The following is a 26,620-nucleotide window of genomic DNA, read 5'->3' as shown; positions in this document are numbered from 1 at the left end:
AGAACCTGATGTGCCGGCGCCACAGGCAGAGGACTAGCCTATTGAGCCGCGGTGCCGGCCAAGGCTTTCATGCTTAGCCTGAGTAGCAGGGGAGAGAACCGATGCTGCCTGGGTCTTCTCATCCCAGCTGCCCCTGGGAGTTGAGGGGTGCCCGCATGCCCTCATGCCAGGGTAAGTGGCGCGACCTCCACTGCACGCCCTGGCTCTGTCGCTTTTGCTGACAAGTCAGGGCTGCTGCCTCCTGAGGCCTGAGGCTTCCAGGCCAGGCGCCCTCTCTCTGATTTGACTCCGTTCCCATCCCTCGGCGGGGTCACGCAGAGGTGAGCTGGTTTTAGTGGGGGCTGCACTTGGTACTGCCTCCCCAGCCTAAGTAGAAACAGGCAGTTAGCTTTGTCCAAACAGGAGCGGTGAAGCCCACAAATCTTCCTGAAAGATCGTCCAAAATTGTCCGTGCTAGGCGCTGGGGAAGGCAGAGGAATGTAGCTCATCTGCCCTTGAGGCACTCACTGTTTATTCTTCCGCGCTGTATTTCATTGATCGCCGGGCAATGTGCTACACCCGTGCCAGACGCAGACCCAGAGATCAATGAGCTACAGCGCCGGCCTCAGGGGACCTCTGAAGGGAAAAGTGAATGAAGGCCGGGGAGGCTCCGTCGCTGCGTCTGGAGCACTGACCCCCCCCCCCCCCCGAGAGCAGGCAGCAGGGCGTCCAGCCTCACGGGGCCTGGTGAGGACGCCGAGTGCTGCTACTTGGAGAGTCCTACTTTTTATATATATATAGATTTTATTTGTTTATTTGACAGGTAGAGTTACAGACAGTGAGAGAGAGAAACGTCTTCCTTCCGATGGTTCATTCCCCAAATGGCTGCAACAGCCAGAGCTGAGCCGATCCAAAGCCAGGAGCCAGGAGCTTCTTCCTGGTCTCCCACACAGCTGCAGGGGCCCAAGGACTTGGGCCATCTTCTACTGCTATCCCAGGCCATAGCAGAGAACTGGACTGGAAGAGGAGTGACCGGGACTAGAACCAGCACCCATATGGGATGCCAGCACCACAGGCAGAGGATTAACCCAGTACGCCATGGCGCCAGCCCCGGAGGTTCCTATTTTTAATCCCATAGAAAGAACTTCCCTCACTCCGTATCCACCCTCACCATTCAACTTCAGACTTGTCTGGTAGATTTGTTTATTTTTTAAAATTTATTTCATTTATTTGAAAGGCAGAGTTACAGAGAGAAAGAGAGGGAAAGAGATCTTCCATCCACTGGTTTACTCCCATAAGACCACAAAGGCCAGGGCTGGGCCGGGCCCAAGCCGAGAGTCAGGAGCTTCATCCAGGTCTCCCACATGGGTGGCAGGAGCCCAAGCACATGGGCCATCTTCTGCAGCTTTCCCAGGCACTTTACCATGGAGCTGGATCAGAAGTGGAATGGCCAGGACTTGAACTGACGCCCACATGGGAAGCTGGTGCTGCAGGCAGCAGCTTAACCTGCTGCGCCACAGCACAGGCCCCTAAGCTCTTTCAGAGTGTGCCTCATGGGCAGGCATTTGGCCCAGCGGTTGAGATGCCACTGGGATTCCTGCATTCCCTATCAGAGGGCCTGGCTTGGAGGCCTGCCTCCACTCGGGATTCCAGCTTCCTGTAGCTGAGCACTTTGGGAAGCAGCAGGTGATGACTCAAGTATGTGGGTCCCTGCGACCCATGGGGGAGACCCAGACTGAAATCCAGGCTCATGGTTTTGGCCTGGCTCAGCCCTGGCTGTTGCAGGCATTTGGGGGAGTGAAATGAACAAATAATCGCTTAAGAGGTGTGGGTGAGTGAGGAATAAGCCTTGCCTGTGTGTTAAGTCAGGGAGGAGTGGAGACTTCAGCGTTTCCTAACCAGCACATGCACGTGTTAGTATCATGGGCTGATGGTCTATCACCAGCACTTCTTAGGACCTCTGGCAGCATCATGGCCAGCCTCCCTCTGCAGCCTCCAAGATGCTCCTTCACTCCCTCATCCCCTCCAGGACACCTTCCACCCCAGGACCTTTGCACATGTTGTGTCTGTGGCCAAGCTGCTCTCTTACTCCCCACAAGGACTGGGTGAAGCCTTCCATCCAGCCCTCAAACTTGCGACTTTGCGTCTTTCTCCATCCTCAGGTGACCTCACTGACTTCCTTCAGAGAAAACTGAAGCCCTATGATGAGAGCCCTTCCCATATCTGCACACACTCCGTTCTGTCCCGGCAGACGAGCTATTAGGCAATCCTGTGTCCGAGTGTGCGCCCTGCGCCCGCCTTGCCCTCAGCGTCCGAGTGTGCGCCCTGCGCCCGCCTTGCCCTCAGCGTCCGAGTGTGCGCCCTGCGCCCGCCTTGCCCTCAGCGTCCGAGTGTGCGTCCTGTGCCCACCTTGCTCTCAGCGTCTGACACTCACCTGCACCACTCTGCTGTCTCCTGCTCACAGCCTCGGCTTCTTACCTGGATCCTTCATTTTCCATTTCGATCCCGGCCTTTCATAGCCAATTTTTTAAAAATATTATTGTATTTGAAAGAGAGAGAGGAGAGGCAGAGAGAGAGAGACAGAGGTCTTCTATCTGCTGATTCACTTCCCAGTTGGCCACAAAGGCTGCAGCTGCGCCGATCCGAAGCCAGGAGCCAGGAGCTTCCTCTGGGTGTCCCACATGGGTGCAGGGGCCCAAGGACTTGGGCCTCTTCTACTGCTTTCCCAGGCCATAGCAGAGAGCTGGTCGGAAGTGGAGCAGTCAGGACTTGATCCAGCGCCCATATTCAGCATTGCTGGCGGCGGCCTTACCCGCTATGCCACAGTGCCGGCCCCAGTAGCCCAACTTCTTAATCTGGGAACCATCCTGAGCTCCTCCCTCCATTCCCATCACCAAGGCTGTTGACTGACCTCCAGAATAGCTCTGGAATCTACTCACTTCTCATCTCCAGCTCCATCACCATGGTCGAAGTCACTCTTTCAGCGGGGCACTTGCTATGGCCGACTGATCCACCTCCCTCATTTAGCACCTCCTAGAATCTGTTCTCCATCTGCAGCCTCCACATGAGTATATTTCAATACACTCCTGTAACCGTGTCTTATGCCCCCCTAAAATCCTTCAACAGGGGCTGGTGTTGTGGCACAGTGGGTTCAGGCACTGTTTGCCATGCCAGCATCCCATAGTGAAGTCCCTGGACCCCTGCCATGCACAGGGAGATCCAGATGAGGTTCCTGGCTCCTGGGTTTGGCCTGGCCCAGCCCTGGCTGTTGTGACCATTTATTTGGGTTGGCCATTTGGGGAATGAACCAGTAGATAAAAGATCTATCTATCTATCTATCTTTCTATCTATCTATCTATCTATCTATCTATCTATCACTGTACCTTTCTAATAAAATATAAATTTTTATTTAAAAACAAACATTCAACAGTTGCCCACTTCTCTTAAGAAAATGAAGACCTGGGGCCAGCACTGTGGTGTAGCAGGTAAAGCCGCCTCCTGCAGTGACAGCATCCCATATGTGAGCCGGTTCGAGTCCCGGCTGCTCCACTTACAATTCAGCTCTCTGCTACGGCCTGGAAAAGCAATAGAATATGACCCCAGTCCTTGGGCCCCTGCACCCGTGTGGGAGACCCAGAGGAAGCTCCTGGCTCCTGGCTTCGGATCGGTGCAGCTCTGGCCGTTGCGGTCATCTGGGGAGTGAACCAGCGGGTGGAAGACCTCTCTCTCTGCCTCTGCCTTTCAAATAAATCATCTTTTTTTAAAAAAGAGAATGAAGACCCTTGGCATCACCTGCAAGGGTCCTGCCTGGTGTGGCCACATCTTAAACAGGCTCGCCTGCAGTGTCCCTGCTGCAGCCTCTGAGATGGATCTTCCTCCTTCCTCCTCTTCCTCCCCACTCAGGGTCCTGGTAACCTGCTCTCCCCTCCCTCCCCTCCCTCCTGACCCCTCGCTCCTTCAGAACTCGGCTTGGGCCCCACCCCTCCAAAGAAGCCTGCCCGGTACTCCCAGCCTTGAACCCATTGGGTGACTCTGTGATGAATGCCTGCTCCCCCGCACAAAGAGGACTGGGAGTCCTACATTGTTTGCACACCACTCGGCACATAGAAGGTGCTCCTAATGATTTAAGAAACAAGTAATAACAAACAAGATCAGTCCACTGATGGATCAAGCAAATGTCAGAGCTCAACGTGAAACCTTTCCAAGGGAAAGATATGGGGCTGCAGGGGTCAGAGGCTGCTTGGTGCTCCTGCTGTGACAAGGTGCTGTTTTCCCTCACCCGATTCCAGTGGCTTCACATCCCCTGTTTCCAGGTGGCTGGATGCCCTGTGACTGGGGAGAAGCATTGTAATGAAATAGATCTGTCTCTCACACTGCGCAAAGTGGAGCATTCTTGGCTCCCTGCCCAGGCCTCTGGAAGACTCGAGATGTTAAAGGAAGCAAGCACCCATCACAGCGGCCTGGAGCCTGGCCCATCACCAAGCCGAGAGCGGGCATTACACGTCCCACGTGCAGGCGCCGTGCTCACCGCCCCTCCCCAACACACGCCTGTGCCCTCCCTGCCCCAGGCGCACCCTTCCCGCCTTTTCCAGAATGCTCGCAGGCAGGGAGGGACCCTGGAGCATCTCGTCTGTCCTCAGCAGACTTCCTTTGGGGGGGACGGAGCTGCCCCCCCACCAAGGACCCGAAACCCGGGGATGCTGGAAGTAGCGGGTTCCAGACTTGAATCCAGGTTCTCCTGCTCTTGGCTTCTTCCCGGCAGCCCAGTGAGCTCACCTTCATGAGCGCTGCCGGTGTCTGTGACCATCTACGCTGGTGTATCTTCTTAGATTGGGACCCTTTCTTATCTCAATGAGCTACTTTTAAGAGGAAACGACATCACAGGCATAAATGGCGAGGTCGCATCAGGAGTGTCCTTTGGGGCTCACGTTTGGCACCATGGTGGAGCCTTCACTTGAGTCACTCACATCCGCTATGAGTGCGTGGGTCCAAGTGCCAGCTCTGCTCCCAAATCCAGCTTCCTGGGAGGCAGCAGGTGACGGCTCAGTATTCGGATCTGATCCCTGTCACCATGTGGGAGGCCCAGATACAGTTCCCCACTCCTACCTTTGGCTCGGCCTGACTGCTGTGGGCATTTGGGGAGTGAATCAGCACATGGAAGATATCTCCTCTGTCCTTGTTTCTCTCTCTCTCTCTCTCTCAAATAAATAAAAATAAGTGAACTTTAAAGAGATACAGAAATTTCTCCCGGGCCGCTCGCACACTCTGCATCCTATCAGTTTCTATACCACACCTCCCGGCACCCTGAGCAACCATAGTTCTGTTTTCTCCACCATGAATTAGCTTGTCCAGAATCTCACACGGCACGTGCCTGTTTGCACGTGGCGTGATGTTTCTGAGTGAGCCATGTCACAGCAAGCATCAGTGATTTGTTGCTTGTTTTCCACTGTAGGACTATCAAATGCAGTCTGTCGGTTCTACCCATGGGCATCTGAGCTGTTTCCAATTTGGGGTTGTTATGGATAATGATACTATAAGTCAGTCCTTTTGTGAAACGATGTTTTTATTTCTCTTGGGTAAATTTCTAGAAGTAAAATTGTTGGGTCACAGGTTGGTATAGGTGTAGTTTAAAAGAAATTTCCAGAATGTTTTCTGAAGGAGATGTGTCGTTTTACACTCCTGCTAATAACGTATGAGGGTTGTCCGGCGCCGCAACTCACTAGGCTAATCCTCCGCCTGCGGCGCCAGTACCCCAGGTTCTAGTCCCAGTTGGGGCGCCAGGTTCTGTCCTGGTTGCCCCTCTTCCAGTCCAGCTCTCTGCTGTGGCCTGGGAGTGCAGTGGAGGACGGCCCAGGTGCTTGGGCCCTGCACCCGCGTGGGAGACCAGGAGGAAGCACCTGGCTCCTGGCTTTGGATTGGCGCAGCGCACCGGCCGTAGTGGCCATTTGGGGAGTGAACCAAGGGAAAAAGGAAGACCTTTCTCTCTGTCTCTGTCTCTCTCTCTCACTGTCTAACTCTGCCTGTCCAAAAATAATAATAATAATAATAATAATAACATATGAGGGTCCAGTTGCCCCACCACTTGGCATTATCAGTCCCTTAACCTTTAGCCATTCTGGTGGGTATGTAGTGGTGTCTCATTGTAGGTTTTTTTTTTTTTTTAAGGATTTTATTTATTTTACTTGAAAGAGTTACACAGAGAGAGAGGGAGAGACAGAAAGAGGTCTTCCATCTTCTGGTTCACTCCCCAGATGGCCGCAATAGCCAGAGCTGCGCCAATCTGAAGCCAGGAGCCAGGAACTTCTTCCGGGTCTCCCACGTAGGTACAGGGGCCCAAGCACTTGGGCCATCTTCTACTGCTTTCCAAGGCACAGCAGAGAGCTAGACTGGAAGTGGAGCAGCCGGGACTAGAACCAGCACCCATATGGGATGCCAACACCACAGGTGGAGGATTAATCTACTGTGCCACGGCGCTGGCCCAAAACAACATTATTAAATACAATTTTTAAAAAATATGTATTTAGTTATTTGAAAGGCAGAGTTACAGGGAGGGGAGGAGAGAGAGAGATGTCCATCCGCTGGTTCATTCCCCATTCCCCAAATGGCTATAATGGCCAGGGCTGGACCAGGTTGAAGCCAGGAGCCTAGAACTCCATCCAGGTCTCCCATGTGGATGGCAGAGATCCAAGAACTTGAGCCACCTTCAGCTGCTTTCCCGGGCACATTTGTAGGGAGCTGGGTCTTAAATGGAGCAGTGGTTAAGCAGGTGGCAGCTTAACCCAGTGCAATATAATACTGGCACCTAAATATAATTTTTTTAAATAAAATGTTTAAGAGGCTGGCACTGTAGCATAGTAGGCTAAGCCTCTGTCTGTGGTGCTGGCATTCCATATGGGCACCAGTTCACATCCCAGGCTGCTCCTCTTCAAATCTCTGATTTTGGCCTGGGAAGGCAATGGAGGATGGCCCGAGTGCTTGGGCCCCTGTACCTGCATGGGAGACTCGGAAGAAGCTCCTTTCTCCTGGCTTCGGATCAGCTCAGCTCCAGCTGTTGCAGCCATTCAGGAAGTGAACCAGCAGATGGAAGACTTTTCTCTGTGTGTGTGTCTCTCTCTGTAACTCTACCTCTCCAATAAATAAAAATCTTAAAAGAAAAAAAATATTTAAAATGAAGATAAAGTACAAGTAAAAGTAATTTGAGTTAACAAAAATTCATATTTAAAAGTTTCAGGGCAAGCATTTGGTGCCGGGTTAACACACCACTTGGGACACCTGCATCCTGTATCGGAGTGCCTCGGTTAGAGTCCTGCCCTGGCTTCTTCTTTTTCTTTCTTAAAGATTTATTTATTTGTTTAAAAGTCGGAGTTACACACAGAGAGAAGAAAGAGGTAGGGAGAGAGAGAGAGAGACAGAGATATCTTACATCCACTGGTTCACTCCCCAATTGGCCACAACGGCTGGAGCTGTGCTGATCTGAAGCCAGGAGCCAGGAGCTTCTTCTGGGTCTCCCACGCAGGTGCAGGGGCCCAAGGACTTGGGCCATCTTCCACTGCTTTCCCAGGCCATAGCAGAGAGCTGGATCAGAATTGGAGCAGCCGCTGCCCCGGCTTCTGATCCCATCTTCCTGCTAATGCCCACCTTAGGAGGAGCAGGTAGAGCTCAAGTAGTTGGAGCTCTGCACCCACATGAGAGACCCAGATTGGTTCCCAACCCCTGGCATTAGCCTGGCCCAGCTCTGACTATTATAGGCATTCAAGGAGCGACCCAGCTGATGTCTGTCTCTCACTGTTTCTCTGCCTTTCAAATAAAAGAAAAATCATTCAACACAATTTTTAAAAATCTACTTTAAAAAATTAAGTGTCTATGGGCAGGCACTGTGGTGCAGTGGGTTAAGCTGCCACTAGGGATGCCCCCATCAGAGTATAGATTTCAGTCCAGATACTTTACATTTTTTTTTAAAGATTTATTTATTTATTTGAAAGGCAGAGTTACAGAGAGGCAGAGGCAAAGAGAGAGAGAGAGAGGTCTTCCATTCTCTGGTTCACTCCCCAGATGGCTGCAACAGCTGGAGCTGAGAGATCCAAAGCCAGGAACCAGGAGCTTCTTCCTGGTCTCCCACACAGGTGCAAGGGCCCAAGGACTTGGGCCATCTTCCACTGCTTTCCAGGCCACAGCAGAGAGCTGGATTGGAAGTGGAGCAGCCAGGACTGGAACCGGTGTCCATATGGGATGCTGACACTGCAGGTGGCGGCTTTCCACAGCGCTGGCCCCCTATTTTGCATTTCTAAACCAGTTTCCTGCTAATGCACTGGGAAGCTGTAGATGATGGCTTAAATGCTTGGGCCCCTATTACATATGTGGGAGACCCAGATGTGATTCCTGGCTCCTGACTACAGCCTGGCCTAGCCCCAGATGTTGTAGGCATTTGGGGAGTGAACCAGTGGATGCAAGATCTCTCTGTTTCTGTGTGTCTCTACACACTCTCTCCATCACTCTCCCTTCCACATAAAATATCTAAATCTTTTAAACAAAGTTTCTCACTGATTATGACTAGTTTATAATATAAGGGTACTTAATTTAATATAATTTATATCTAAAATGAAGACACAACTCTCCATCAAAAGGCAGTCCTCTTTTTAAACTTTAATATTAACCAGCACTGCAAATGTCAAAGCCATATGTATGTAGGTGGTAAGAGCGAAAGATTGCAACTGTCTGCTCTGACACATTGATCAGTTTGTCACGTAAAACATGGTTATCCATATCCAGAAGTAACATGTTGCTGTAGCTTCATGTCTGAATCCAGGGCTCAAAGATCCACCTGTGAGATCCCTGTCGCCTAAGTCGTCCATTGCCAATGTGGCGGGAGGTCCGGGGAGCCGGGACCCTGGTCACATGGTACACGTCCAGGAAGACAGCCATGACAGTACTCCCTTCAGCCAATCAGTACCTCCTTTCACCCTCTCCGGAGACTGACAATGGTGAGATGTGCTTACCGTGTGTGGAGTGTGTTTCTCACTGATTGCATCCATTTCTCATCAAGAAAAGTAGAGGCACTCCTAATCCCACTTCGGCTGGGGAGCCAAGGTGCAGCCAAGTCCTGCCATGTGTCCAAGTGGGCTCCAGGGCTTAGAGGGGATGTGGACCTCACAGCCAGGCACCCCAGTCCCATGGCCCACTCAGCTCGCCTTCCTTCTCAGAGGGCAACACACATCCTTACCTTCAATTTATAAATTCTTCAAAATCGGTTTATCTCCCTCCTGAAACGGCAGCAAGTCTGCCCCTCTTCGGGCTCCACTGCCCGTATCCTGCCAGTCACCCCTTCCTTGAGGTCACTGCCCAAGGTCACCTTCCCTCTGGAGGCTTGCAGAGGCCACAGCACTCTCTGACCTCTGTGCCCCTGCCTGGATGACACCACCAGCCCCGCGTTACCATCTGCCTCGCTTTCTAGTGGTCGGTAGCTCACCAGGTCCCAGGGATTCAACACAGCCGGCGTCTATCCAAACAGACTCTCTGATATAGCCCAAGCGTGCTCTGCCCTCGGCATCCTCCAGGAACCATCAGAGAGATGTGAGCTACGCAGAAGTGGCTCATTCAGCTCTGCACAAAGAGTACACAGGCAGACTTCTGGGAAAAGGCGTTCCAGGTAGGGGGGCTGTGTGGGCAAAGGCAAGGAGGTGAGAGAGCCTGGGATGCTTTTGGAGACCACCACAGCCTCTGGACTGGCGAGGCCAGAGACAGTGGGACTCAGTGGGAAACGTCAGAGGTGAGACTGGGAAAGGAGGGTGGTTGGGGTGGGCGTTGTGGCACAGTGGGAAGCTGCTGCCTGGGAAGCCTGCATCCCCTCTGAGTGCCAGACTCAATCCCACTTCTGCTTCGGATCCAGCTTCCTACTCATGAGCACCCTGGGAGGCAGCAGATGCTGGATCTGGTTCTGGGGTCTCTGCCCCCCATGTGGGAGACCTGGATGGAGCTCCAGGCTTCTGACTTTGCCTGGCCCAGTCCCTGCTATTGCCAGCATTTGGGGGATGAACCAGCAGATAGAAGATCTCTCTCTCTCTCTCTCTCTCTCTCTCTGCCTTTCAAGTAAATAAAATGCTGAAAAAAGCACAGAAGATGGTGGATTTTATATTTCATGCTGAAACCATGCATTTAGTTTTGAAATAAAATGATGACTTCTAAAAATTACGGTGCTGAAAAATCATGATGGGCCAAGTTGTGCTGCATGTGGGATGCTGTGGTGCCAAGCACCATCTTAACTGCTGTGCCAGATGCTTGCCCCAGACACAAGTCTACTTCCTGATCACATTGCATGTCACTGCTGGCCGTTTGTAAGCTCAGCACATGGTCGTTGTCCCCACACCGGCACTGCAGGTCATGGTAGCACAGGTGTCTTATTCTGCTTGGACAGTGCTTCAGTCCATTTCGCACTGCTATATCAGAGTGCCTCCCACTGGGCCAATTATAAACAGTGATGCTTTCTGGCTCATGGTTCTGATGCTGGGAAATCCAGGAGCATCCATGCCAGCATCTGGTGAGGGCCTCTGGGCTGTATCACCACACAGCAGAGAGCAAGCGAGCATGTATGAGACAGAGAGGGAGGGCCTCTCTATCTCTTCTTACAAAGCCACTAATGCTCCCGTGGGGTCCGACCCCCATGACCTTGTCTAACCCTAATAGCTCCCAAAGGCTCACTTCCAGATGCCGTCAACATGAATCTTAGTGTTGGGGTTGCAACCCATGAATCTTTGGATTCAAACATTCAGGCCCCAGCGGCTGCCACAACACAGTGCCCTAGACCATTTGGCTCAACAACAGACATGCCGGTTCTCACAGTTCTGGACGCTGGGAGGTCCACAATGTCCAGGGCTGGGCCAGACTGAAGCTAGGAGCACAGAACTCCATCCGGGTCTCCCACATGGGTGGCAGGGGCCCTAGTACTTGGGCTGTCCTCCATTGCCTTCGCAGGCACAATAGAAAGAAGTAGAGCTGCCTATGTCAGAAGTAGAGCAGCCAGGACCTGAACAGGAGTCCATATGAGATACTGGTGTTGGGGTGGCAGCTTCACCTACTGCTTCACAAGGTCTGCCCCAGACTCTTCTCATTCTCCTCTTCCTTCTCCCCCTCCTTTCCTTCTCCTTTCTTCTTTCCTCCTCCTCTTTCTTCTCTAAATAAATAAATAAATATTTGAAAGGCAGAGTGACAGAGATAGGAAGAAAGAAAGTGAGAGAAAGAGATCTTTCCATCCGCTGGCTCATTCTTCAAATGCCCACATTATCCAAGTCTGGGTCAGGTCAAAATCAGGAGCCAGAAACTCCATCCTGGTCTCCCATGTGGGTGGCAGGGGCTCAAACATTTGGACCGTCTTCTGCTGCCTCTCCAGGCGCATTAGCAGGGACCTGGGTGGGAAGTGGAGCAGCCGGGACTCAAACGGGCCACTGATATGGAATGCCAACATCACAAGCAGAGGGCTTAACCAACCCACTGCACTGCAGTGTTGGTCCCCCAACCCCCTCTTCACAGGCATCTGGACCAAGGACAGATGGTTAATTAATAAAGATCACAGAGAATTATTTGGGCCAGACCAAGTTCTAGAAGCATCTCAGAGAAGGGACCCCAGCTCATTCAATGCCTCAGCATTCAGCTCATCCCCAAGGCGGCCACATTGATCTTAGCCAACCCCATCCACTGCTGTTCACCCCCTTGTCCCAGGGCCCACCTGAACCAGGAAAGAGGATTCCTGCCTGCTCACCCCAGCCTCCAGCGTGGGCATCTCAAACACAGAGTAAAAGGAAGTCCCTGTCCCTGCCTGCAACCTCCCCGTCTGCCTGGTCCGGCTCCTGCAGCTGCCTCTCAGGGCCTTGCTTCCCGCTTTTTAATCATCTTGGCCAGTGTGGACCATTTCAACTCTTTCTTCTGTGGATCTTTTTCCCCCAGAAGTGCTGTGTATAGATAAAGAGCTGAGTGTAGGAGAGACCATGGCGGAGAGAGCGGGATGAGTTTAAAAACTGCAGTGAAGGGCAAGCATTTGGCACAGTGGTTAAGACACTGTTTAGGATGCCTGCGTATCATATCAGAGTGCATGGGTTTGAGTCCCGGCTCTGCTTCTAATTCTAGCTTCCTGCTAATACCCACCCTGTGAGACAGCAGATGACAGCTCAAGTGGTTGGGTCCGGCCACCCTCATGGGAGACCAGGATACAATTCCATCCTGTCTCAGACCTGGCTGTCGTGGGCATTTGGGGAGTGAACCAGTGGATGGAAGACCTTCCTCCCTCTCCCTCTCCCTCTCCCTCTCCCTCTCCCTCTCCCTCTCCCTCTCCCTCTCCCTCTCCCTCTCCCTCTCCCTCTCCCTGTCTTTCAAATACATTAAAAATGAAACTGTTATCAAGTGCCAAGTGTTGTGGCAAAGTGGGTTAAGCCACAGCTTGTGATGACCCTGGCATCTCTTATCAGAGCGCTGCTTCCAATCTGGCTTCCTGCCAATGCACCTGGAAAAGCAGAAGAAAATGACCCAAGTACTTGGGACCCTGCCATTCCTGTGGGAGTCCTGGGTGGAGTGCCTGTCTCCTGGCTTCTGCCTTGTCCAGCCCCAGCCATGGCAGCCATTTGGGAGCAAGCCAGTGAATATAAGATCTCTGTATCACGTGGGCATCCCATATGGATGCCAGTTCGTGTCCCACTGCCCCACTTCTGATCCAGTTCCTTGCTAATAGCCTGGGAAAAGCAGAAGATGATAGCTCAAGTACTTGGGTCCCTGCCACCCATGCGGGAGACTTGGAAGGAGCTTCTGGCTCCTGGCTTTGGCCTGGCCCAGTTGTGGCCATTGTGGCCTTCTGGGGATTGAACCAGTGAATGGGAGAGCTTTCTTCCTGTCTCTCTCCCTCTCTCTAACTCTCTTTCTCCCTTCTTTCCTTCCTTCCCTTCATCCTTCCCTCCTTCCTTCTTTCCTTCTTTCTTTCAGATTTATTTGTTTATTTGAGCTAAGTCATGCCAAAGCCAGGAGCCAGGAGCATCTTCTGGGTCTCCCACATGAGTGGCAGGGGCCCAAGCACTTGGGCCATCCTCTGCTGCTTTCCCAGGTACATTACCAGGGAGCTGGATTGGAAGTGGAGCAGCTGATACTCAAACCAGTGCCCATATGGGATGCCAGTGCTGCATACAGCGGCTTTACCCACTATGCCACAGTGCTGGCCCCAATTCTGCCTTTCAAAAAAATAAATCTTGAAAAAAAAAAAAAGATCTATCTCCCCCTCTATCACTCTGCCTTTCTTTTTATTATTATTTTTTAATTTTTTGACAGGCAGAGTGGACAGTGAGAGAGAGAGAGAGACAGAGAAAGGTCTTCCTTTACCGTTGGTTCACCCTCCAATGGCCGCTGCGGCCGGCGCGCTGCGGCCGGCGCACTGCGCTGATCCAAAGCCGGGAGCCAGGTGCTTCTCCTGGTCTCCCATGTGGGTGCAGGGCCCAAGCACTTGGGCCATCCTCCACTGCACTCCAGGGCCACAGCAGAGAGCTGGCCTGGGAGAGGGGCAATCGGGACAGAATCCAGCGCCTTGACTGGGACTAGAACCTGGTGTGCCAGCGCCTCAAGGTGGAGGATTAGCCTATTGAGCCGCAGCGCCAGCCTCTTTTTATTATTTTTTAAAGATTGTTTATTTATTTATTTGAGAGGTAGAGTTACAGACAGGGAAACGGAGAGACAGAGAAAGGTCTTCCATTCGCTAGTTCACTCCCCAGATGGCCGCAATGGCCGGAGCTGAACTGATCTGAAGCCAAGAGCCAGGAGCTTCTTCCAGGTCTCCTACATGGGATCAGGGGCCCAAGCACCTGGGCCACCCTCCACTGCTTTCCCAGGCCATAGCAGAGAGCTGGATAGGAAGAGGAGCAGCCAGGACCAGAACCAGTACCCATAAGGGAAGCCTATCCCGCTACACCACAGCACTGGCCCCCACTCTACCTTTCAAATAAAACAAATCCTTAAATAAATACTATCAAAAATCAGATTTTGAAAATAGCTTGGATAACTTCTAGCTGAACTTACAAGCCAATATGAAAATGGCCACTCGCTATGACCCTGGAGCCAAGCTACCTGGGTGTAGGTAATGCTCCACCCCCTCACCACGTGTGAGACCCTGGACGTGTCAGGCAGTGGCACTGGGTCTCAGCTCATATATTCCTACAATGGAGAAATACCATGTAGGAACACGGTGAGGTCTGGAAAGTGCTTAGAGCAGTGCCTGGGACCTAATAAAGCCCGAGTGAGAGTTTTCTGTTATTGCCATCTGTCAAGCTTCTGCTTGAATGCCTCCTGGGACAGGAAACTCACTCCCCCCAGAGCAATCTATTCCCCTCTTCAGTACTTGGTGTGCTGGGAAGCTCTTCCCTGCACAAAGCTGAAGCCTGATGAGCCCTCGCTGTGCCCTCCGAGACCACCCAAAACAGAACGACACAGGCGTGGTGCTGTGCTCGCTCCTTTGCTGGTTAGTCCTCTGTGGGGGACAGGATGCACACATCTGTCTCACAGTCAAGGGTGGCACACTCTGACCTTGGAGGCCTGACCCCATTGGTCCCAGCTATGGAGCTCTGTGGACCTGAGCCCCAGGAGGTCCTCTTGCTGGGTCCTTAGCCTTGATCTTCCAGGCTTCCAGGCAAGGGCAGCTGCTGCGACCAGGGCCAGCCCCAGCATAACTGTGGCCCCTGCCTTCCCTGCAGGGAAACAAGCGTGAATCTGACTGCTCAGGACTGGGTGAGCCTGGGAAGGAGGAGATTCCCACCTGGCCAGGACAGTTCATCCTTTTGGAAACCACTGAATGTGACGAAGTGGTGTTGGAGCTTACTGCTACAGTCCCAGCTCTTTGTAGTCAATTCACTAGCACATCCCAGCAGGCAGGGTGCAGATTCCAGACTCAAAGCTAGAATTAGATGGTAGCTGCACCCCGCCCCACCTGCGAGGCCTCAGGCAGTTTCCCCATGTGGAAAATGGGCATAATAAGCCGGTGCCATGGCTCACTAGGCTAATTCTGCCTGCAGTGCCGGCACCCCAGGTTCTAGTCCCGGTCGGTGCACTGGATTCTGTCCCGGTTGCTCCTCTTCCAGTCTAGCTCTCTGCTGTGGCCTGGGAAGCAGTGGAGGATGGCCCAGGTGCTTGAGCCCTGCACCCACATGGGAGACCAGGAGGAAGCAACTGGCTCCTGGCTTCGGATCAGTGCAGCGCGCCGGCCATAGCGGCCATTTGGGGGGTGAACCAATGGAAGGAAGACCTTTCTCTCTCTCTCACTGTCTAACTCTGCCTGTCAAAAAAAAAGAAAGAAAAAAGAAAATGGGCATAATAGCAATAGCTTCTGTCTTGTAGGGCTGGAGTGAAGGCAATGATTTGACTCTCACAGCTCAGGGCCTGGTATGGAGAAGGTACTTAGTGAACGGGCACAATTATGGGAATAACGTGAATGAGGTGGGCACACCTGTCCAACTCAGTCAAACCTGGAAGGACTGCTGCATCTGTTCCTCCATGGTGCAGATAGGAGAACTGGGGCCCACAGGTGAGTGGTTGGGGAAGTCACCCTGCAATTGGGGCACCTCTAGGTGCCTGCATCCAGGTGAGCAGTCCGTAGTCTTGTGTTCCTTGTGGGTGTCCAGCCCTTACCTGCGTCTGCCCTTTCTGTTATGGGGAGTGGGGCGAAGAGAGTGAAGGGGCTGGGGCGCCCCCCAAGAGCCGTGCAGCCTTACTTGATGCACCTGCTGCATCTCCTGCTGTTTCGCGTTACTACCGCTAGGTGTCGCCACACAGCAAAAAAAAACCCCGCGGGCCACCTGCAGGATCCCGGCGGGCAGTCTTAGAGCTCAGACCCAGTTCAGCGGCCTCAGGAATTCCTGCCCAGGTCCTCTGTCTGCTCCCACAGCCCTAGAGTTTCCTGAAGGGAACGATTTCAGAATTTTCCATTACCTCTACTGCACCCCGCACTCCTCTCCCCTATCTGCTGAAAGGAAACCTTGCTATAGACTCCTCTGGGGGTTGCTTCTCCTAGCTGAACCCTCCTGTCCACGTGGATCCCCAGGCACCTCCCCACCAGTACCCCTGCCCATCACCCTCCTCTTCACCTAGGTGGGCCTGCTTCCTCGCAGACGCTGTGCCTGGGGTGTTGCAAACCCACCACAAGCCTGCAGGGTAGGCGGCCTGATTGCAGAAACAGTCACTGGGAGCTCCTGCAGAAGCAGCCTTGCAGCTGTGGCTCCCGGGTTGATTTGGCTTTCTTTACATTACAAGGACCATTCCTGAGACCACCCCCTCGCCTGGGCTCCTGAAGGCGAGGACCACGTGGAATTCCTATTTCTTTTTCTTTTTAAAAATGATTTATTTATTTATTTTATCTATATATCTATCTATTTAAATTTATTTATTTATTTGAAAGGCAGAGTTGCAGAGAGGCAGAGAGAGAGTCTTCCATCCTCTGGTTCACTCCCCAAATAGCTTCTTCACCAGCAGGAGCTGAGCTGATCTGAAGCCAAGAGCCAGGAGCTTCTTTCAGCTCTCTCACGCAGGTGCAGGGGCCCAAGGACTTGGGCCATCTTCCACCGCTTTCCCAGGCCATAGCAGAGGGCTGGATCAGAAGTGGAGCAGCTGGGACTCGAACCGGTGCCCATGTGGGATACCAGCACTGCAGGCGGCAGCTTTACCCACCATGCCACAGCACCATCCCTGGAATTCCTATTTCTAACCCTTGGGCCCAACGCTTTGTGTAGCAGGCAGACAGCGGGCAAGGTGCCTCTGACCAGGGCCCTTCCAGAACTCTTCCAGGCCACTCCCCATGAGCCAGGTGCTGGGACAGGTTCTTCCTGCGTACCATGGCCATTATTGCTCCTGTCCTCCAGAGGGGGAGACCCAAGCACGCGTCACGCACAGGCCTCCCAGTCCTTTAGTGGCTGAGCCAGGGCCCTTGCTGTCTGGCTTGAGTCTCGTCTTGCCTGGAACTCCTGCTGGCCCTCCCCCTCGCCTTGCCCTGGCACTGCTGCACCCTTCCTGGCTGTCTTGGGCAGCTCTCGCTAGAGGGCAGGGCCGCTTGCATCCTCTGCAGCTTCTCCTTCCGAACAGACTCCATCATCCGGAGGGCGGAGCGCGGGTGCCCCAAGTGCCTCTGCTTGCTGCCTGTCTCTCAGGGGGCCTTGGTCCCCTCCGGCCCAGGGCCTGTGTGTGGGGACCAGGTGTGCTCACAGCCCCCTCCCTGGCCGGCCTGGTGACTGCAAGGGGAGTATGAATGGAGATGGGCTTCCCCCTGGGTGGGGGCAACACGCCTTCTCTCCGCCTCCCCCTCCTTTCCCAGCTCACTCTCTCTGAGTCGCAGGGGTGCCCTGGAGCCAGCTTGGGAGAGCCAAGGTGAAGCCTCCAGGAAATTCGCAGCTGGCAGTTAAACGCCCCCACTGGGAACGATTAAATCCCACGCCTTCGCAATGCGATGAGTTACATTAAAAACAAAGCAAAGCCCTTAAAACTCAGCACCTCCTAATGACGGAAGAGCATTTTCTGTTATTTTGTGCTCTCAATGGTACTTCCGTCTACCAACCTGTGCTTTGTGCGGTGGAAATGCCCTCTGGAGGTGGGCACCTGCCCCCTCTGTGGTAGTTTGAAAGCAGCTGGGATGGGCGTGTTGACACCCCAGAAATCAGCAGCTATGGCCAACCTGGACGTCCCCTCTCCTGCCAAAGATCCAGTTGTCCTAGCTTTTACAAGCTTGAGGTTCGTGGGCTGTCCCAGAAGGAGCCTGGGAGGTGGACAGCTCCAGCTCACTCACACCCCAGTCCCGGCTCTGCCTCCACTGATGGGAAGAACCAGCATCTCCCACGTGCACCTCAAGGCTAAAGAGGAGCGGCTCTGAGACGCCGGGTGCTTCCTGTCTGGCGGGGCTGAATGCGGGCTCTCAGCAGCCGGTGGGGCAGGGGCAGCTGCCTGCCTGGGGAAGATGCAGAGGCGGGGGCATTGAGAGGATTTAGTTAGCACCTCTCGGCCAGGACAGTGGGGTTTGAGCCACGCCGCTAACCGCTGCTCTGGCCCGTTGACCCTCTCCTAATAGTTGCCGGGTCACAGGGCAGGTAGGGGCAGTGCACAAGGCAATGTGGGTAAAAGGGCTCAGCCCAGACTTGGCTCCAGCAGCACAGAGTAAACATGAATTTACCACGGGGCATGAGTGCCTGATCTGTGTCCGCCCACGCCTGGGTCTCAACGGGGTTTTTTCTCTGGCTGGTCAGGTCGCTTCGCCTAAGCCCTGTGTTCCCTCTGAGAAAGCAGGGATAATAATAGCCACCTGGAAGAGCTGCGCGGAGGACGGAGAGGACGGAGATCAAGGGTGTAAAGTGTCGAGTGAGAAGTGGCCACTCCATAAGTCTGCGTGATTGCTCGGGATTCTCTTTGATGGCACGTCACTCACACGGGACCTCTCCCGGCCCCGTGCAGCAGGCTGGGACGGGAGCCTGAGCCGTGGAGGGCCCCCAGCCCTGCTGACCTGTGCTTTTCCCCCGGCTTCCCCTCCCCACCAGGTCAGCCCCTCAATGGGCTCTGGCCCTATAAAGGCTTCCGAGGCGTGGGGACGCTGTTGCTAGGTGCCAGTTGCTAGGTAACACAGTTTCTCCCTGGCTGAGCCACCTTCCGGAGGGCAGCTCCTGCCTCCTGTAGCCTCTCCCTGACCTTAGAGCCACCTCAGAGGGCAGGTGAGGGTGGAGCTGGTGCGACCAGGGGGCCCTGGGAGAGCCAGGCTGACTTCTAGCCAGAGGTGGGCCAGGCCAGGCCAAGGAGCCTGGGGCTGGGAGTGATTGGCTGGGCTGGGCTGGCCGGCAGGCCACCAGGCAGGAGTCGCCATCCGGGTAGGAGGTGTCGCCCCGGTGGGAGTTGTCGGGTCATCCGCTCTCCCCATCCAGAAGAGGGAGTGCACTGGTGCGGATATCTTTGGTCTGAGCTTGGACTCCACTGCCTATTATGAGCAAACCCTCGCATCAGTCCTGGCTGAACAATGGGGACAATGAAGGGTTAACAATAAGGTGCAGGGAAGGTGCAGGGGGGTACAGGTGACCAGGAGAGAAGAGCTGATGACAGATTCTTTCCTCCGCCTGGCAGAGTGGGTGTCAGGGAGCAGGCCAGAGGCCGGAGAGTAGGGCTGGCTGGACAAGAGGTCTTTCAGCCCCGCTGCGGTCCCCCAAGCGAGCGCGGGGACCTGACAAAGCCCTCTGTGCTTCCTTCAGGGCCCCCAGGGGCCCTGCCCCCCAGCGCCAGCCATGATGGGAAAGCTCCCCCTGGGGGTGGTCTCCCCCTACGTGAAGATGAGTTCGGGCGGCTGCACGGACCCGCTGAAATTCTACGCCACCAGCTACTGCACAGCCTACGGTGAGGGCACCTGTGTGGGGAGCCACCTGCAGGACGCTGGGCGGGAAGGGAGAAGCCCCCTGCTCTGAGACAGGAGCAGGCCGCCCCCTTCCCCAGCCCTGTCCCTGCGACCCCACCCCTACCCCATCGACTTCCCTTCCCCGCTGCCACGATCCTGGAGGGCCAGCCATGCACAGCTCAGCTCGGAGCCCTCCCCTGTCCCAGTGGCCCCTGGCCCTTGGGGGATGCCGGTCCTGCCCAGGAGGCCAGCCCACCGTGCCCCCAGCCCTGCTGACCTGTGCTTTTCCTCCGGCAGGTCGAGAGGAGTTCAAGCCCCGCACGGGCAGCCACATGGGCACGGGCTACAAGTCAAACTTCCGGCCCATGGCCTCCTACCAAGCCAATCTGGATGCCTTGAGCAGCCCAGCCACAGGGTACGGTCCTCACAGCCTCCTTCTCACCCCCTGCCCTGCAGGGCCTCAGTTCTCGGGGACATTGGAGCTCCTCAGACCATCTCCAGGCTCTGTGAAAAGGCACCAAGCCTTGCCCAGCCTAAGTCTGGGCTCCTGGGAGACTCAGCCCATGATCCCCAGCAAGGCGCCGAAGGCTGGCGGGTTCCTGAAGCATCATGGGAGGGCCAAGGCGGGAGGGAAGCTTCTGGGTATAAGCAGTGCTGCCCTTGGAAAGACCAAGGCAGGTGGCCCTGGGGGTCTCAGCTCCTCTCCTGCCCTCAGCACCAGGGAACAAGCCCGGGACAATTTCCAGACAGTGACCGGTCAGAGTTACCGCCCCCTGGAGGTCCCCGACGGCAGGGGCCCACTGCCCTGGAGCGTGCACCAGACTAACTCTGGCTATGGGCAGGAGAGACCCAATACAGGCCCCCTGACCACCGAGGTGAGCACTGGGCCAGGGCCAGGAGAAACGGCAGGCCTGGGATGCTGTGAAGAAGGGCAGGAGGGGATAGGCGGGGGTCCCCCCGGCAGGCCAGAGCCACCCCACCAGCAGCTGGCCAAGGCCCCACCCCCCACCCCTTCATCCAGGTCAGGAAGGTGCACTTCGACACACAGGATCACGGGGCCCAGGCCATTGTGGGGCTGGAGCCCAAGGAGAGGCCGTTGTTGTTCCAGCAACAGGACAAGGGCTCGCTGGCGTGGGAGAACGGGGGCTACGTGAGTGGGCACGCCTACGGGGGCCGCCGGCCGGGGGAGGGCCGCCCCCGCCTCCTTCTCCTTCCCTAGACGGCTGATGCACAGATTCACCCAGGACACCCACTGGGCGCAGGCTGCACAGGACCTGGAAAACAGCCTCAGAGTGGCCGCCCTGGCCGCTTCCCTACCCATCTGTCAGCTCCCTGCTTGCCCTCACCCCATCCTGACACCCCCAGGCACGGAGGGGGGTCCCCGGACTCCTCTCATTTGCAGCCCCTCCCAGCTGGGCTCCCGAGGGGCTCACCAGGAGTCTGGTGTGGCGTGGGACTTGGGAGTCATTGCCACACAAGAGCTGTGCTCCGTGGTGGAATCTTTGGCACCTGTCAGAGACGGTGCCTCTGGGGGGATGGGGAGGCGGTCTCTGGCCCTCCCCCCTTAGACTAGCACAGATAACCGAAGAGCCACTACTGTCGGCCACCCAGGCCTGCCTTGGGCCCCCCCATTATTCTACCCTCTGTGTCCCAGGGCCCCCGCTTCATGACTTCTGAGTACAACTCCAAGTATCTCAAGGAGCCTTCAAACCTGCCAGGTAGGCCTCTGTGTGAGCTTGTGCCTACCCTGTAACACACCTCCCGAGGGGGTCCTGGTGCTGTCACCCCCGGGTCGACCCCGGTGCCTTAGACCCACCAACTCGGAAAGGCCAGTGGCTCTTGGCCTGGACTCTGGAGTCCTCCCCAAATGTTCACAGGCCTCCAGGCTCACAGCCCAGGCCTCCAGGTCCCTGGCATCAGCTCCCTCGTCACCCACTGGCAAGCACACACTGGGGCCCCGTGGCCCAGCAGCACAGGGGACCCGTCTCTTGCAGATCTCTTGCAGAAGAAATCAATTGGCGCCAAAGAGGAGACCGGCTTCACTGAGGAGTCCAACAAGAACCCTATTGTCTTCCAGCCGCCCTCCCAGGCCCTCCCTGGGGACTCTGTAAGGCCCCTGGGTCCCAGCTACCACCCCAGGGTGACTGAAGGCCTTGGGTTGAGGGGTTTCCGGTTTTCTTTGAAAGAACAAATGCAAGTTTGGTTCAAACACAAGATGCAAGAGCTCAGGTCCAGCTCTCCCATTTTATAGATGAGAAGACTGAGGTCAGGAGAGTTGAAGGAGTCTGCTGGCTCCCCATCCGGGTCTCTCTCTCCCCTCCCACCTCACCAGTCCTCCTTTGCCTCAGTTGACCCAATTAGACCCCCCTGTGCTGGGCCCTCCTCACTGCTGAGCATGGGGGATAGGGTGGGGTGGGGGGTGGGCAGCCTGAGCCACCGTCCCTGAGGATGAGGGCAGGTGGGCTGCCTCTGCTGAGCTGATGCTGCCTTGGGGGCCCCCTGCCAGGTCCTCCTCCCGGGCCGGACCGTCACCAAGGCGGACTTCGTCCCTATGAGTCTCCCTCACGTAAGCTGAGCTGGGAGAGACCGGGGACGGCCAGCTGGAGCATGGCTAAGGGGAGGCCGTGGGAGGGGCGGCCATGCTCTGGGGCCAGCAACTGCCTTGCTCTCTCCAGGGTGATGAGAACCTCCCTGTGTTGGCCAGAGGCTCTGAACGGGAAACGGGCTACAGCCGAGCGACCGAAAGGCCTCTGAACCTCAGAGTGAGTGTCGGGGAGGCTGCTTGGAGGAGGTGGCATTTGGGCCAGGCATTGAAGAATGGGAGGAGCTAGACTATTTAGAGACATAGAAGGAGGCTGGGGAGCAGGACGTGCTCTGACAATGAGCTAGACTGGGAGGGGAGAGGGAGGACAGGGTCCCCAGGAGGGGTGTTGGGAGCTGTGGGCACCTCTGCCTGCCCGCCCTCCACCCACGCTGCCTCAGCCTGGCCACTCCAGTTTCCCGTCTCGTGCTCTGTCCCCTGCAGGTGCCCCCTCTGGGCCCGGAACCGGGCAGCCTGAGCCACCGGCAGTTCCAGCCACCCCAGCGTCTGCAGCAGAGCAACGTCGCCATGCTTGGCCGAGAGACCATCGGGAACAAGGTGGGGCCTGCAGCACCCAGCTCCCACCCCGAGCCCCGCCCCTCCCGGCCTGACAGGTCCCCTCTTGTGCAGGAGCTCACTGGCTTCAGCCTTAACAACCCCAGCTACGTCCGGAGCGCCTATGACCCTGACAGGGACAGTCGGTACCTGACCACCTACAACCAAGGGTAAAGCCCTCTTCTCGGCCCAGAGCTCAAACCCATTTGAGTGACAGAGAGACTGAGACCAGGACCAGGCATGAGCTCACGGCCGTGCAGCTGGATGAGTGTGGGCTCCCTCAGAAGTAGACGTGGAGCCAAGGATGCTGGTGCAAGCGCTGCTGGCGTGGATGGGGACGTGGGGAGGTGGGACCTGCGAGAGACGGCAACACTGGGGGCGTTGCCGAGCCAGCTGCCCACAGGGACGCTCAAAGCTGTTGAACACACTGTAGACTCAGAATTGTCATAGCCAAAGGGAGAGAGAGCTATTTATACCCCCGTGGCCATCCGTCAAAGGCTATCTCCAGGGGTTGGATCCCAGGTATTTTCTTGCCTCAAAAAAGCAAGTTCTAGAAAACCAAGGGTGGGGAGGGTGTTTCAGGGGTGGCGTAAAGGAAATGCCAGTCTTAGGGCAACCGTCTGAGCCGGGAGGTGCAGGATTCTCCCCAGAGCTGCTGCCACCTGCGACCACACTGCACACACCCCCTCCACCGTCTTCCAAGGGGTCCCCCACCCATCCCTGCCTACTTGGCACCCCATCTTTTGAACTGGAAGGCCTCCCCTGATCCACCCTCCCCTCCAGGTGCCTGTCCCAGCATCCCTCATAGATCTCATTCATTCCAGAGTTTAACTGGGCCTGGCTGAACGCCAGGGCGAGGCAGGCTCCCCAGCTGTGATAGGCCAGTGAGAGTGGGTGTGTTAGCACATGGGCAGGGCCGGGGGGGACGGGGAAAGCAGCCTGGGGCGGCGAGGGTAGGCTGCTTTGAGAGGTGGCGTTTGAGACAGAAAAGAGGTGAAGGCAATGGCCAGGAAGACCCTGGCAGAGAGGAGGATCTGGCCCAGGGAAGAACCAAGTTGGAGCAGGAGGGACCTAGGTCAGCCTCTGTTGAGGCTCCTGGGGGAGAAGTGGTGCCCAGGCCACACAGCAGGTGCGCAGCAGTCCCCATGGAGGCCAGGCCCTCATGCTGTGTGTTGAGGGACAGTTAGATCCCCACCCCTCCTCCTGTGGCCTCCCAGCCCCAGCCATCTCCGCTGGGTCCTACCCCTGCATGACCGCCTGTGTGTCCCAAGCCCTATCCAAGCCCGTCCTGCCATGTGTCAAGCTCGCTTACCAGTCCTTGCAGGTGGTCCCAGAACCCCTGGGGACTGGAATCACTGACTTATGCACTCATCAGCACCCCTCTTCTTGATAAGCTCAAGGCTGGGACCCACAGCGTGCTCATGCTTGCACCCCCAGAACCCAGCCAGGGGTGCAGTGAACACGTTGGTGAACTGGCGGGAAGCTAAAAGCCTCCAGAGAAATGGATAAGGCTGGGTGCCCAGCCCGGACCTGGCGGGCGGGGGCAGGTCTCGCTGGAACAGCCCTTTGCACTCCAAAGTGCTCTCTTGGCAAAGGGGTGCAAGGGCTGGTGGGGAGGGCACCAGGCGGGGGGGGGCACAGCATGGGCAGAGGCTGGAGGGACGGGAGGGGAGGCCGTGGAGGTGACAGAGACAGCTGATGGCCAAGAACCTTCCTCGATTGCAGGTACTTTGAAAACATCCCCAAGGGCATAGACCGGGAAGGCTGGACTCGAGGTGGCATCCAGCCTCAGACGCCTGGAGGCTACGCCATCAACCACCCGGTCACCCACATGGAGGCCACCCCCAACCCCATGGAGAGCCTGCAGCGCCTACATCCCCACGTGGGCAGGTAGCACCCACACCCTGGCTTGGTCTCTTCCCCCTGCTCAAGCCCCAGCCTCATCCAGGGTCTGCTCCAGACCTCTTCCCTCCTCTGTTCACGGATCTGTGTGTCTGTCCATTTGAGAGGCCACTTCCTCTGGCCAACTCCAGCCTCCACTGCCCCAGCCCCTCACCTCCTGTCCCCGGGGTGGCCCCTCCCTCTGCACAGCAGCTCCTCACCCCGCCCCCAGCTGCCCCTTCTGTGAGTGGCAGTGGTGGAGTGGAATGGGGGCCAGATCCAAAGACGAAGGGACTGTGGTGCTACCCCACTCCTTTCTGCCCAATCCAGTCTCCCCAAAATTACACTGACGCCAACAACTGCCCAGGGTCGGCAGGCACAGATTGCTTGTGGCTTGGTGGCTCTGGCCAAGCCCTGGCTGGGCTCTTGGGCTCCCAAGACGGGTGGGCAGAAGAGAAGGCCCAGGCCTGGACTGCCCACCACTCTCTCCCTACAGAACCCTGACTTCAACCGACCCCTTCTACCGAGACTCACCCTACGGCGGCTACACACCGTACAGTGGCCGCTACCTGCCCCCCAACCGAAACTGATGCCTTGGTAAGGGGGTGGGACCCCTGCCGCAGGTGCTCCCCGTGTGGGGTGGACATTGGGGCCTTCCTGCCTCCCAAGCACTGGGCCAAGCAAGCCCCTGTGTGGGGACCCCAGCCCCAGAGTGGGCTGGGAGCCCCTGTCTCAGGCCTCCTCTCTCCCCCACCCCCACCCCCACCAAGGTTTGCCAACACAAGGGGAACGGAAGCTGGCTGCTGTCCCTCCTCCAGCCCCCTCCCCCACAGGGACCTTCAGCTACTTTCCTAATGAAATAAAGTGCATTGAAGCAGAGATGTGTGACAGTCACTGTTGCGGTGGCTGGGGAGGGGGTGTGGGGTAGGGGAACTCAGTGGACAGGCCCTGCACTCAATTTCCTGTCCTGTGAAGGGGCCCCCTGTGGCCTCTAGTGTCTGGGGAAGTGCTGAGTCAGGTGAGGAGGTAGGACCCCGGGGAAGGGGTAGGCAGACCACCGAGGAGGAGGGGGCAGCGGTGGGCGGGCGGGGTGGGGGAGGGGGAGAGGGAGTGGCAGCCAGTCCTACTGACCTTGTCACCTGGTCCTCAAAATGGGAGGGGACTTGGCGCAGGACTTCTGGGCTCTCCTGGGTCCCTCACTGGCTGATTTGAAGGAGAGGGAAGGGCAGCAGTGGGGCTGGTAGCGACAGAACTGCCCCCTGGGAGACAGGGTCCACGATGGATGGACACCAACCTGGACGAAGAGGGAAGAGGGGCTGGGGTCTCCCCTCTGCCAGCCGGGGTGTGCAGAGCAGGGCAGCCCCTCTGTGAGCCCCCTAGAGAGACGCTGCTCATGAACACAGAGCAACGTCTGGTGGGGAGCGAAGGGCCTCAGGCCTCCAGGTGGGCCCCAGTCCGCGAGGTGGCAGGGCGGCCGGTCCCCCTCACCTGCCCCCTGCTCCTCGTGGGTGTCCGTGGAGCAGTTCTGTCGCCCCTGGAGCCCGGCTGTACCCGGTGCCGTCAGGAGCGGCAGGCCCGGGGGCTGTGCCCAGCCTGGCTGGGGTTCCATGTGGGGTGTGGGTGGCTCCAGCTGGCTCCAGTGATGGAGGACACAGAGTCTCTAGGCTGGAAACCCGGCCAGACTCAGGACCCAGCGACAGCCCCTCAAGCTGGGGGTGGGGCCCGGCTGGTGCACGGCCTCCAACATTACCTTGAGTCACCAACTCAGAGACTGGGCTGGGCCCCAGGAGAGTGGGGGGTCACCCCGGGGCTGCCACCCACAGACCCACACACCTCCATTCACACCGTGAACATGGACATACACCTCCATACACACCATGAACATGGACACACACCTCCATACACACTGTGAGCACGGAGACAAACCTCCATACATGCTGTGAACACAGACATACACCTCCATACACACTGAACATGGAGACACGCCTCCATACACACCATGAACATGGACACACACCTCCCATACACACCATGAACATGGACACACACCTCCGTACACACCGTGAACATGGACACAGACCTCCACATACACCATGAACACAGACACACCTCTTGTACACATGGTAACACACACACCCGCATATACACCATGAACACACACTTCCATACACACAGTAACACAGACACACACCTCCATACTCACTGTGAACATACACATCTCCCATATACACCGTGAGCAGACATACACCTCTCAT

General features: G+C 56.3%; 1 protein-coding gene across 4 annotated transcripts; it reads left to right on the top strand.

Annotated features, from left to right (window-relative positions):
- Positions 1 to 18,221: 18,221 nt before the first annotated feature.
- Positions 18,222 to 25,244, top strand: SAXO4 (stabilizer of axonemal microtubules 4). Of its 4 annotated transcripts, none has more exons than XM_089307927.1 (14): positions 18,222 to 18,509; positions 19,209 to 19,350; positions 19,646 to 19,763; positions 20,064 to 20,223; positions 20,370 to 20,498; positions 21,003 to 21,066; positions 21,343 to 21,455; positions 21,855 to 21,914; positions 22,024 to 22,110; positions 22,374 to 22,487; positions 22,560 to 22,654; positions 24,210 to 24,374; positions 24,862 to 24,962; positions 25,136 to 25,244. In XM_089307927.1, exons 2-13 carry the CDS (start codon positions 19,242 to 19,244, stop codon positions 24,953 to 24,955), a joined length of 1,308 nt encoding a protein of 435 aa, XP_089164053.1. In that variant the 5' UTR covers positions 18,222 to 18,509; positions 19,209 to 19,241; the 3' UTR covers positions 24,956 to 24,962; positions 25,136 to 25,244. The 4 variants fall into 4 exon arrangements, 3 of the variants coding, with proteins under 3 accessions (XP_089164053.1, XP_008272632.4, XP_089164058.1); XM_008274410.4 differs by lacking the exon at positions 18,222 to 18,509 and adding an exon at positions 18,605 to 18,680; XR_016216530.1 differs by lacking the exons at positions 18,222 to 18,509; positions 22,560 to 22,654 and adding an exon at positions 18,605 to 18,680.
- The last annotated feature ends 1,376 nt before the right edge of the window (positions 25,245 to 26,620 follow it).

This window comes from Oryctolagus cuniculus, chromosome 1 (genome assembly GCF_051225735.1).
Source record: "Oryctolagus cuniculus isolate XC-2025 breed Fujian yellow rabbit chromosome 1, ASM5122573v1, whole genome shotgun sequence".
Classification (NCBI taxonomy): domain Eukaryota; kingdom Metazoa; phylum Chordata; class Mammalia; order Lagomorpha; family Leporidae; genus Oryctolagus; species Oryctolagus cuniculus.
The sequence above is the reverse complement of the archived record's forward strand: the minus strand, read 5'-3'. Positions and strand labels throughout refer to the sequence as shown.